This window comes from Platichthys flesus, chromosome 9, assembly GCF_949316205.1.
Source record: "Platichthys flesus chromosome 9, fPlaFle2.1, whole genome shotgun sequence".
Classification (NCBI taxonomy): Eukaryota; Metazoa; Chordata; class Actinopteri; order Pleuronectiformes; family Pleuronectidae; genus Platichthys; species Platichthys flesus.
In genome coordinates, this window is record NC_084953.1 from 23,232,770 (window position 1) to 23,244,855 (window position 12,086).

The window sequence follows — 12,086 nt, forward strand, 5'->3', positions numbered from 1 at the left end:
CATGGAGAGTCGTTTCACTGGCCTCAGCTTTACTGATCTGAGAGTAACTGGGGAAGACGAGGCTGTCAGAGTAGAGAGCGGCTGCGTTGACGTATAGGGGAAATCCAGTAAACTAGTCCTCCAGCTGCAGTCATGTGATGCTGCAGGATATATGGATGTCGTTTACGGTAATCTCTTGTGTTTCCAGATCTTAAAGAAAAATATACATTACACATAATACAATTCATATACACTGTATGCCAGGATTTGCATTGACAATATAAAATTGTGAATGGGGGACAGTTTTGTGTTTTGGCCAGTAAAATGTTGCTTGTAATCAGATTGTGTTTATCCTTTCAGCTTAGGGCCCGATGAGATGGAGATTTTGCTCCAGTACATGTATGGTGCCATTATGGATCTACCGTCTGGAGCCAGTGCCAGGTACAGTGTGTAAATTATCCGAGTGTCCAGAATGAAAATACAGTTCCTGAAAACAAACTGAGCTGCATTCTGTGTCTCCTATCCCACAGTCAGGTGGTGCTGGCAGCAGACATGTTGGGTTTGGAGGGGCTGAAAGATGTAGTGGAGATGGTTCTGATCCGGGACTACTGCCGCTTCTTTCCTAAGGTTAGCTGTGCAAAAGAAACTATTAAAGAATGGATATTATTAGCTTTTTACTTTCCAATGTGTACCCCCCCCCCCCCCCCTTCCATTATTTGTATCATGTGCTTTTTAAAAACCAATTCGTACTATATTCATGTAGTTTATGTTTGGAGCAGAAAGCTTCACACATATGTCAGGAAAAGACAGCAAAAAACACCTTAATAAATCTGGTCCAGTGTCTATATTGAATCAAATCTAATGAATTCCATATCATATTTGTATTGTTAAATTAAGAAATATCTTCTCGGTTACACATATGGATCTCTCATAGTTAAAAATTCAAGATAGCAGAGAGACATGTTTTGTAGTATGATGGGTATCTGTGATGACAAAAAGCATGATGGTAAAAAGCATGAGAACAAATCTATTATCTGTTATTCCCTTTGCTTTACGTTTGAAGATTTTGTACTTTGCCTCCATGTCCAGTTCTGGTATTGATGTTGGTTAATTTCTCTAAAATCTTCATTACCATCTCACTCTGCCATGTGTTAATTAGTATGACACTTTTTCAACTCCTTCACCCGACAGATCCCTCAGAGATTTCAGTCACTGTATGAACTTAAATTCACCATTTGCGTTTTGTTTTCGTGTTTGCAGCCGATTGACGGAGTTCAGAGAACAGTTCTTGAGTGCCTGTCCCTCACACACGCCTTAGGCCTTCAAAGTCTCCACCTGCTTTGTAAGAGGTGAGTGTCTAAGAAGTTTATAGTTCTACCATTCAAGCCAATAGCCAGTCAGATTTACCTTTAGCCTCAGCGTACCTTCAAGTTTGGCCTAAACACTTGATGACGCTAAGGTTCACTTCTGAAGTTGTGTCCCTAACATCCACTGGTGGCTGCTAACACCTGCTTACATCTACTGGTAGTTGGTAACCTAAATTGTGCAGAAGACTTTCAAACGTACAAGGGATATTCACCATCTTGTCCTATAATCTAAAAAAAAGGAAACTTGATCTGTATGTCATAAAGGTTTGTAAGTGTCACTTTATTTTAATTTATGCTCCTGAAATTTGAATTTGTGTCAAGCGTGACCTTAAGCAAATCACATGTGCAACATGTTCTGACCTGTCACCACTTTTGCCACTGCAAGTAACATCAGCATCTTGTTGCCAGATAACCAGCACGTGGGTTCATACTCATGTGTTATTAAGCTCCAAAGGGTCAGAGTAGTGATGCAGATTGCTTAAATATGATTCAAAACACTAACATTTTGAATGATTAATATTTGTAATACAAATTAAATACAATTCAGGAAGAACAAAAAGGAACTGAAACATTTATTATTCCACATTAAAGGTATAGTTCATCCAAAAATAAAAATATAGTCTTTATCTATTAACCACTATGCGGTTGGAGGGGTAGGTCAAGTGTATGAGTCCAGAAAACACTTTCTGGGTTAGACAGCGTTGCAGCCAAATCCAAAACATTTGAAGTAAATGGTGAGTTCTTTTTCGATGTAAGAAAACAACAGAAAAACCATAAAATTCCCCCATACCGCTCCTGTGGTATCATGCATGTGTCCAGAAGCCCCAACATTCATATAAGACTTGAAACGGCTTCATTTACACCTTGTTTTTAGTGTAAATATCTGCTGATATCTTCCGACGAGGTGCATTAACGGACCGTCACTAGCTTAGCCACTTCTGGTCTACGTTTAGTCCCAAAACCTGGTCTAAATGGCCTCGTTTTGACAGGGATTCCAGAAGCATTATGGAGGCATTTTATGTTCTGTGGTTTTATTATGTCTGAAGATAGATCACTAATCAGCTACACTGTTTACCCCTGAAAGTCCAAAAGTGATTTGTCGACTCAAACACTTCACCCATCCTCCCCCCATCGGCATAGGGGTGAGTAGATAATGAGTGAATTTTCATTTCTGGGTAAACTACCCCTTTAAGGCGTCTCTAAATATACTTGTTTATTTTAAGACATTTCATAAACATGGGTTTACTGCATTACATTACTCTGATAAGGCTGCAGGTTATCTCTGCTCAGTTAACCGGCAAAGAAGTGTATGAATGTAGTCAGGCAGGAGCAGAGTTTATAGGGTGACAGGGGGTACCATGTATAACGGCTGTTATGATTTAAATTCCTGTATAATTTACACAGTGACAGCAGAGATCTGCTTCATTGATAAAACTAAACCGTGTTTTATCTGCAGAGTCTGAGTCACACGAAATGCTCTGCATGCTTCTTGTCCTCATTCGCTCTGTTGTTTTCTCGAGCCAAGCTGAGCTGACTGCTGCATGGAGCCTCAGACTCTGAGATTCCCCAAGGTTAGACTGCAGACACATAAAAAATGCCACCAGGATGTTGTCTGACTAGGTTGGAAGAAATTGTCAAATTGTCCAGAAACCAAACCGTCCACTACTTCTGTGTGTTTCCAGTTGGGTTGCTGAACATTTTGTGAAGACCTGGTGTGAGAGGAATTTTTCCCTCTTATCCCCCGAGCTCCAAAAAGTCTGTCTATCTGCTGTAGCTGAAACCATGGTGAGTACCTCCCCTGCCACAGTCGTCAGCCGTACTCTATTCATGGAATCGCGGAAATATCATCAACCCATTCTTCAGTGTTTTTCCACAGGAAGGAAATTCAACAATGATCTTATCAAAGACGACCTTTATTAAATTCTCAGTTATTAAAGATGGGCTAATTTAGGAAAAGGAAGTGGATGCAGTCAGATGGGGAGTAAACCAGGCTTGTAATTGGTAATTGAGTCTGTCGTTCTTCGCTGCAAAAGAGCTGGTACGCACCCTGTGAGTAACGCAAGACAAGTGTACTATTGTCTTTCTCTGCAAGCAGGAAGGTTCACAGCTGTTACACAGTTCAGGGAATCCCTTCACTGATCAACAGGTCCCAGGCAGCAAAACAGGAATCAATCATGAACGATTATGTTTACCTGACTTTATTTTGTATTGTCCTAGTTTTCTTTAGCTCATAGATGTTTCCATTCAGACTGTGCAGAATGCAGTTACCATTCTTGGTGGCACTGAGCAGTTGATTGGCAGTCTACCAGAAGTCAAATGGGCTCAACAGGTGAGAACTCTCGCAACAGAGTTACAGGAGGAGAGCCTGCGAGTCATTGTCCAGCACCTTCCCACCGTCACAAGAACTCAGGCCTTCCAGGACCTCCGCAGGGTAAGACGGTGCTGAGGCCGTGCAGATGTAGTGCGTAAGTTTCTTTCATATTTCTCAGCGTGTGTGTGTGGCTTTGTTACAGAGGGAAGAGTTCACCCGAGACCCCGCGTTGCTGAAGAAGCTTTGTTCAGCCATCAGGGAAGGTGTGACTGTGGATAACTGCTGTGAACTTTTCACTGCCGTCAACTGTCTGTGTGGAGATGACATGGAGGAGGACTCTCTCCTCAAGCAGAGAGAGCAAAAACTAGAGGAGGTGAAATGAAGCATGTTCCCTTTGCTAACCTTTTGTCTTTACCTCTTCATTAGACATCATACTGTCATTAACATCAAGCAGTTGAGTGATTAATCAATATAGTATGGCTAAAAGTAATATTCCCTGTTTAATCTAGTTTATTTAGGCTTATGAGAACAATGTCAGTCATGGCCAACTAGCTTCCTGGTCCTGTTCGGACCCGGTGTTATCATCCGTCCCGAGAGATCTGATCACAAGTGGACAGCAATTGGTACATGGGTTCACACCTGGTATTAAAGGACCTATATTTTACATCTTTCTGGGATTTAATCTGAGGTATTGGTTCCCCTAAAATGATATATCAGTGGTTTAAAGTAGGAAAAAACTGCTGCAATGTGTATTTCCATGTCCTCTCTTCTGCCTCTCTCTAGTGCTCCAGACAGAACAGGCTGTTTTTGCCTGCCTCATTAATTATTTATGAGTCCCCCCGATCAGAAGTCACCTCTCTCGCTCTATATTCAGAAAAGAAAACCCAAATAATATTTTTTGTTTTTGTTCAGTTTTTTTGCAAGTGTATCTGTCGGAATGAGCAAGAGAGAAACAGAGAGAGAGGGAGATAGTGGAGTGAAAAAAAGTATCATCATTTTGTGGTGGACACAAGGAAATCTACATATGGTGACGAAGTTTAGCAGGTCAAAGAATTTCAGTTGATTATTGTCATTTAGGTTCACACGCCTTAAACAATGTGACCATGTTTGTCCCAGAACACCTTTTAATGTAGTTTGAGGGATCAGGTCTGAGGACGCATTAAGGATGCATTGGGCCCTGAACTTAGCCCTGACCACTTGTGATCGGATCATTAGGATTGATGGTATCGTATATTTGATGCAGCCGAGAGGTCGATGATGTTGTAGAAGTTGTTGATGATGAAGGAAGAATTCCGAGGACTCAGTAGTTTCAGTGTAACAAAGTTTATTACAAGGAATTACAGGTCGGGACGGGCATCTAGATACCCGGAGACACACAGCCAATAGTGAAAATCTGACGTGCAGGGGTCTTACACACAGTTATATAGGGACGTTTGTTCCGCCCTTGACTTCAGGTAAATGACGTCCCCTATGGGACTTTTGACTAAATATGGGCACGTTTTTGTGTCCGAACATGAAGACACACTGGTCAAGAACATTCCTTCTGAACCCATCCATTAACTGGTCAGAGATGATTCCCTAGGTCAAAGGTCATCCCCAAAAGGTAAAGAGTGCAAATAACATAAACACCTGGAGGACTCTCCGAGAATGTCTGAGTGTCCAGAGGGCAAGCACCATAAGTGTAAGCCTATCATTATGTTTTAAGCAAATGTCAACATGTTTTACTCTAACGAATACACAATAATGGTCATGTCTGTATGGCATCTAGGAGAACCTTTTCTTCTTTCTGTCAACTGCATTTCATTTTCTTTAAAGTTGCAGGGTGTTGAATTTAATGACATGAATGTTTCAGCTGAATACCCCTCATCCCCTTCTTCGTAACATAAAAGAGAACCTGTGGTAACCTCCAGCTTTCATAAAAACTTAACGGGTGTTTAGTTTGTCCAGACCCCCCCGATGTAAATATAAAGTATTTCAATTTAAAGGGCCAATTCTAGGGTAAATAATGCAACAATTTGTATAATTTAGATGAAACAGACTAGTGAAAACATCAGTAGGATTATTTTATATTCAATTTCTGTCAAAAGGCCTTTTTTTTTTGTCTAGTAACTTTAAAAATCTTAACTAACAACGATCATCTGCTTTGTCATCTTGTGCTTTGCCTCAGTCTGGATGCAGGGTAACGTACAGATTCCACAGTCACTCAGCTTTTCAGACCAAACAGAGGACTGGGGGCTAAATATATGTTGGAGATTCTGAGTGGTCTGAACTGGGCGGCATGTTTGGAATAGCCTGGCTTTGCTTCCTGGATTCCTAATATGGGTGTGATGTGGGACTGTCCCTGCTCAGCTTTGGTATAAAACACTGGAATAGGGTTTCTGAAATTTCTATTGCATCACTATAGTGTGATCAAATCTATTACTGGTGACAGCCACACATTTAACTGTCAACATCAAACTCAGTGGTAGGAAAAACTATGGCACATTGACATGTGAAAATCACTTAGTGCAACTACCAAATTTTGAAAAGAATAAAAGTGTTTAAAATGTTGCCTTAAAGATATTAGTACATAATTCATCATGTTGAGCTTAACCCCTCTGGGGAAGTTATAGTTGTTACCAACTAAAAACAAATATTTCACCAGAGTTTCACTTTAATTTAAATCTTTTGTTATTTTGCATTCCATATTTTTCTTACCATCAACAAATTAAACTAAAATGTCACTCCGTAGCGTGCAAACCTCCATCAAGGCCCAACAGTCCACTTATGAAACAAGATTTAAATTCACTAGATCCATCTTTTTGGGGGATCAGCACGGATTCCACACACTCATAAACATCGATCATCTCATCAAGATCTAAAAAATGTATCCAGGGGAATCTGTGAAATGTTAGAAACGCTCTATGTCGCAATATTAAAGAAAAGGATGAAAAAACTTCCTGGAAACACCCCCAATCTGGATCCAAACCGAAAATGAATGGGCTCTTCTGAGGTAATGCACCACCCCTGAAACCCTCTACGTTTTTGCGTCATGGTGTTTACAATCAAACGCATATGAAAACCTAACTTCCTAGACTAGGATATCAGAAATTAACAGATCTAAAAAAGGTCTAGCCTTTGCCTGGCCAATTGCTGATGTATCTTATTCATCTATTGTTGGCACGAAAACGCATCAGTTGACTGTACCATCACATTGGGTAACATGCAACTTCAATATGATGAACACGGGTATTAGTAGTGTATTTTAATTTCAACCTTGCTGAAAATACTATCTCTATCTGCGCCGAATCTGTATATGGGAAAACTCCCCCGAAGACAGACTTATTTGCTCCTGAGCTCCCTCCAGTTCTAAGATTTAAGCATCTTTAAACAATGATTGAGGCAATGTTTTTAAGATTTGTATCCTCGGTAGGAACAAAGGGATAATGTCTCGACTGGGAACATTATAAATTATTGAGAGATGGACTAAGGCACTGTTGGTTTTGATGTTTTCATGAGATTTGTTGACAGTAACAGAATCATATCGGTTTTAAAATATCAGCACAAACTGAGTGTACTTTGATTTTGAGTTGATGTATGAAGAAAATAATAAAAATGCTGATATATTGTATTTAACAATCTCACATACACTGTGAGCAGTCGGTTAAAGGTTGGGAAAGAATATTTTAAGCCCAATCATTAAATATTCTGTGAAAAAAATACAGACTAATTAAATCTCTAAAGTGAAAGTGACCTAGCTGCACAAGTTAACCCCTTTAAATACTGTACAGTATGGCAGAAGGGATTAGGCTGAGGGAGACTGTGACGTGTGCCAGCAGCCTTCACTAATCTGGCTGTGTATCTGCTGCTAAGGGGTGTGTATGTCTCTGTGTGTGTGTGTGTGTGTGTGTGTGTGTGTGTGTGTGTGTGTGTGTGTGTGTGTGTGTGTGTGTGTGTGTGTGTGTGTGTGTGTGTGTGTGTGTGTGTGTGTGTGTGTGTGTGTGTGTGTGTGTGTGTGTGTGTGTGTGTGTGTGTGTGTGTGTGTGTGTGCGTGTGTGCGCGCGTGTGCGGGTAGTGCGGCGGAGGAGGAAGAGATGACTCCTCCCCACCTTCCAGCCCCCTTTTTATAATCAGGCGTGGAAACAGGAGTATGGGCATCAGTAGCTGACATCACGGATTTCTCTCAAGGGAGCTCAATTGGATTCTGCAACAGCAACTCAGGCGGAGGGAGGGACAGAGAAAGGAAGTGAGGGAGGGGTATTTGTTGCCATGGTGAAAGGCTCTTTAAGCAGCTGCTGATTTGCTTGTGCTTTAGTGCACCCCTTTCCATTATTCTCCTCTCCCCCTCTCTGTCTCTCCTCTGTGTTACCACCAGTCGCTAAGGCAAGAGATTTGCACGCTCCGAGGTTGCCTCTGGACCTTCCTGCTTCAGACCTTTTACGCAGTCCGCCACACGCAGGGATGGGAGGCTCTGTCATCCAAACACAGAGAAAAGATACTAGCAGGTGAGGAAGCGTATTCATAAGCTTTTCTTTTCACCAGTCAAACACAGGATGTTCATGCTGCAGTGTGTGGATGTATGCTTTTTTTTCTTTTTCTCCCCTGTTGATGCACAGCCTTGCGCTAAAGCCATGGCTGTGCATCATTCGAGATGCATATCTTTTTGGTTTATCAAAACTCAATAGCTTCTTTCTACAGAGCTGTCTGCTCTCTACCAACCAATTCATCATTTTACCAGTGCAGTTCTTAGACATTTTTGCTTCTCTGCTTCTACCTCTGGCTATCGAGGTAAATGCAGCATGCTTGTTTTCACTGGGTGGAGATGAGGGAGGATTCTTGTCTTTTTGGATGTGCACATAATTAGAAACATGTATCAATTCAAATAATATTCTGCATCCTCATTGTTGAGTTAGTAATGTGTATACATGCATTATATGAATAATTTAGCTGGTATCAGTGCAAGTCTTCTACTGCTGCATTTCCTACCAGTGTAACCGGATTCAAGGTCTCACATTCAAACATAATAAATCCACTTCGGAAAAAAATCGATTCATTGCGTGTGTTTTATGTTTTGTTAAAATGAGATCACTGGATCATTGGACTAAATTGTATATGTACAAAATACAGAAATTGCAGTGCTTTGATTGAAATAGATTCCCAGACGGGGCTTTATTAAGCATCCATTGATTTCATGTTTGTGTCCTTATGGTCAAAGCATAAACACAGGATCTGGAAACCGGACTTTGTGAATGAAAACAATGGCTCCTCTAGTGCACATAATAAGTGACATAAACATGGTCTTGAATAATGATGCTGCCCTTTTCATCCGCGTTATATTTGTATTTGAATGATCTGTTTTGCAGGCAGGACCCTATCTGGTTTATTGGAGATTTCATCTTGCTTTTATTCTGTTTTCACAGAGGCTATTGATAAGGGGGACAATAGAAGACTTGGTAAAAAGCCAGTACTCTCTAGCTCACAGGTAATATTATAATCAACACTTGTTTTATTTTTCCATCAAGAACATGACCTCAATTAATGCTATTTGTTATCCATAACTTTGACTTTTACTTCAGTGATGATGATGTGAATTTACCAGTGTGCTTCATCTTAGAGAAATCCATTTTCCAAATTGTGTAATCCCAGTCAGTCATTACAGATCATGGCCTTCAAATAACATGTATGCCCCACCCTCACAGCAAACAGATGCACTGTGAAATGAGCAGCAGCGACTTTCTAAACAGATGTAAAGCTGAGATAAGCCTGGCCTGGGTGATCCAGATAGGGATTGCATAGATATGAGGCCTGGGTGGCTGAGAACAGTGAAGCTACAGATGTCACATGAAGAGGATGGATGGAGTCAGATCAGGAGCTTTGAGTGTTGCCATGGCATGTCACTTTTTTCAATTTGTGTGAGCGCACATGAGTCAACATGAAACAAGAAAGAAGCATAATTTCTTCTTCTCTTTAACGTCCACTAAAAATCTGAATGTTACTGTTAATTAAGGTACAAAACACAATAGGATAGGCAGTGGTAGGATTTTGGATGGTTTAGGGTAGAGTCCTTTACAGACTGTGAGGTAGATAGTTTTTTTTCTCTTCTGCTTAGCTAATGGATTCAGTTTTATTTGAGGATTATTCCCTTTCTGTGACTAATATTGTTTTTTTTTTCTGCTAGCAAAGGGCTGTAAAATGTTCTTCACCTGTACCTGAGAGTCTTCTGCTGCAGAGGACCCAAAGAGTGTCTGCATATAAAACGTCTGCCTCCCGTGGTGCTACATCAACCATGAAGTCTGATGGACTGGGGACAGCTAACAAACCAGGCGATGGGCTCACACCCAAGGCAAAGAATGTAAAGAAGCCAGCAGACCGGAGTGTAGCAGCAAAAGGGAAGACAGCATCAGCTGGTACACCGATTGTCAATGGCACAGGAAGTGTAGGGGCCAAGCGTGATGTAGCCGCTGCCAATGGCCCCAGAAGCTCTCACGGGGGTAAGGAGCAGGACAAGAAGCCAAATCCCGGTGCAAGGCCTAAAACCTCTCCCCCGAGCTGCACGTCTACAAGCCAAACGGCTGCAGTGAAGTCTCAGAGGAGCTCAGCAGGAAAGGCTGACGGCACTGCTGGCACCACCCAAGCTCAGCCCCTCGCTTCGTCCACATCAGGCAGCACCTCGCCAGAGAACAGTGCCAGTAGCCCTCGCAACGACACCCACTCCGCTCCAGGTTTACACTCTTTATTGACTTGTTGACATTTCATCAGTGTGACTGACACAAATTACAATGTAGTGCATCACTGCAGCCACTCCAAAGTGTTGGCAGTGTAGCTCCAGGCGTAACTTGGAGCTGGAACGTGAAAGCACCTGCAGACAAATTTGTTTATGTTGTGTTGTGCCCAAGAGGCACTTTGAGAAGACCGGTGCAGCGTCATGTATGAATGTTGATTTATTAGGGAAACAAAGAGCATGAGGCTCTGTCCTTGGCCGCCTCTTGGCATCGAACAAACCGCAGAGGTCAAAGCCTCATAAATATGTCACATGGGGGAGGTGTAACTGATCACTTTGAACTTTACTGGCAAGGTTGGCTGTGGGGAGGTGGAGTAATCCCTTCTCATAGCTGGAGCAAAACGTGTCCCTGTACCCCACCCTGAAATCAACAAGCTGGAACTCTGCGATGTGAGCTCATGCCTGGTGTATTATGTAAACCTGCTGCCCTGAAGATTATTTGGTCTGGTCTTCCCTTGGTTTATTGTTTGCAAAACTGTCTGTTTGCAGCACATTTTACATGTCAATCTAGTTTGATTTATGTTGCCCATATTCAGAAATCAGAATTTAAGCGACATCGTCTCCCTTAATCCTTAATAAGAGTGAGGAAAAAAGTACCAAAAAACAAGGCGGGGGGGGGGGACTACACCTTGGAGATTAACAAGTGAGATCTTTAAATCAATCTTTAAAGTATATGAGAGAGATGAAGGGTGCAGCAATGACAGAGGTGGTAGTAGTGGATGTGAGTAAGCATACTGTCTATCTAGTTGTAATCATTATCCATCATCAGCTGCCAGCACGAACCATGATCTCAGTCACGATCCAGAATGTGCTTTATTTTCTGTGTTTTAGGTGCAAAGCCCAAACACCAGGTCAGGGCAGTGAACAAATCCCCTCTGGCCAAACCTCCTCAGAAATTGGACACAACAAAGACCAACAGGTGAGCTGTCTTCTTCACATCAAGGTGCTTTGCTTCTTTTGTCTAATCAAAATGCTCAGTGTAACATTTAAAGAATCTATCCACGCGCTGATCAACCTCCCCTCGGATGTTACCGTCCAGTGAATACAAGTCTAGATCTAAGTGTCATTTTAATGCAAAAGACCTATTTAAATATGTCATTATGGTAAAGTTATGGGAGATTGTGTTGAAGGGAGAGTCTCAACATTCCATAAAACATTTTGGTTGCAATCATCAATATAAGTCCATCATACAGCTGCAAGTAGACAATACTCCGAACGCCAACAACCTATATGAGATATGTCTCTGAGAATATACTCAACAAGGACACAAGTGACAACTTGAAATTCCTGGCATTAATAATCAGCTCACGTGTCTTGGGCTTGTCCTTAAATAAGAAATGCTACCACCTATTGGTGTAAAGTATAAATTCACAATTGAGTTTTCTTGCAGCTCTTTACATACATATATTTATGATGATGTGAGACAGGTATATTTATTATTGGAGTATTTTGGTAAAATATTTGTGGTCACATGGTTGTTTCTATCTTTGTTTTTATGAATCACAGTCCAACTATTAAGGCAAGTGCGAGAGAAAGTGGCAAAGTCAAGACTGGTGCAGCAGAGAAAGCGTCTACTGCAGCAGCAAGACCAGACAACAAGGGAAGAGGCACACCAGACCATCATGGTGAGATGTTCAAAGACTGCTTCATATAAAAGTCTGTCAGTGCA

The 12,086-nt window shown here is 41.5% G+C and overlaps 1 protein-coding gene across 1 annotated transcript in view; it reads left to right on the plus strand.

Moving 5' to 3' along the window:
* btbd8 (BTB domain containing 8) overlaps nucleotides 1-12,086 on the plus strand; it is a 36,608-nt gene that overhangs the window by 19,017 nt on the left and 5,505 nt on the right. Inside the window, exons 7-17 of the mRNA XM_062395446.1 lie at nucleotides 340-420; nucleotides 510-606; nucleotides 1,240-1,328; nucleotides 3,029-3,131; nucleotides 3,595-3,777; nucleotides 3,860-4,030; nucleotides 8,012-8,141; nucleotides 9,057-9,118; nucleotides 9,815-10,358; nucleotides 11,249-11,336; nucleotides 11,924-12,042. Coding sequence (XP_062251430.1) covers nucleotides 340-420; nucleotides 510-606; nucleotides 1,240-1,328; nucleotides 3,029-3,131; nucleotides 3,595-3,777; nucleotides 3,860-4,030; nucleotides 8,012-8,141; nucleotides 9,057-9,118; nucleotides 9,815-10,358; nucleotides 11,249-11,336; nucleotides 11,924-12,042 — 1,667 coding nt within the window. The remainder of the gene's footprint in view (nucleotides 1-339; nucleotides 421-509; nucleotides 607-1,239; nucleotides 1,329-3,028; nucleotides 3,132-3,594; nucleotides 3,778-3,859; nucleotides 4,031-8,011; nucleotides 8,142-9,056; nucleotides 9,119-9,814; nucleotides 10,359-11,248; nucleotides 11,337-11,923; nucleotides 12,043-12,086) is intronic.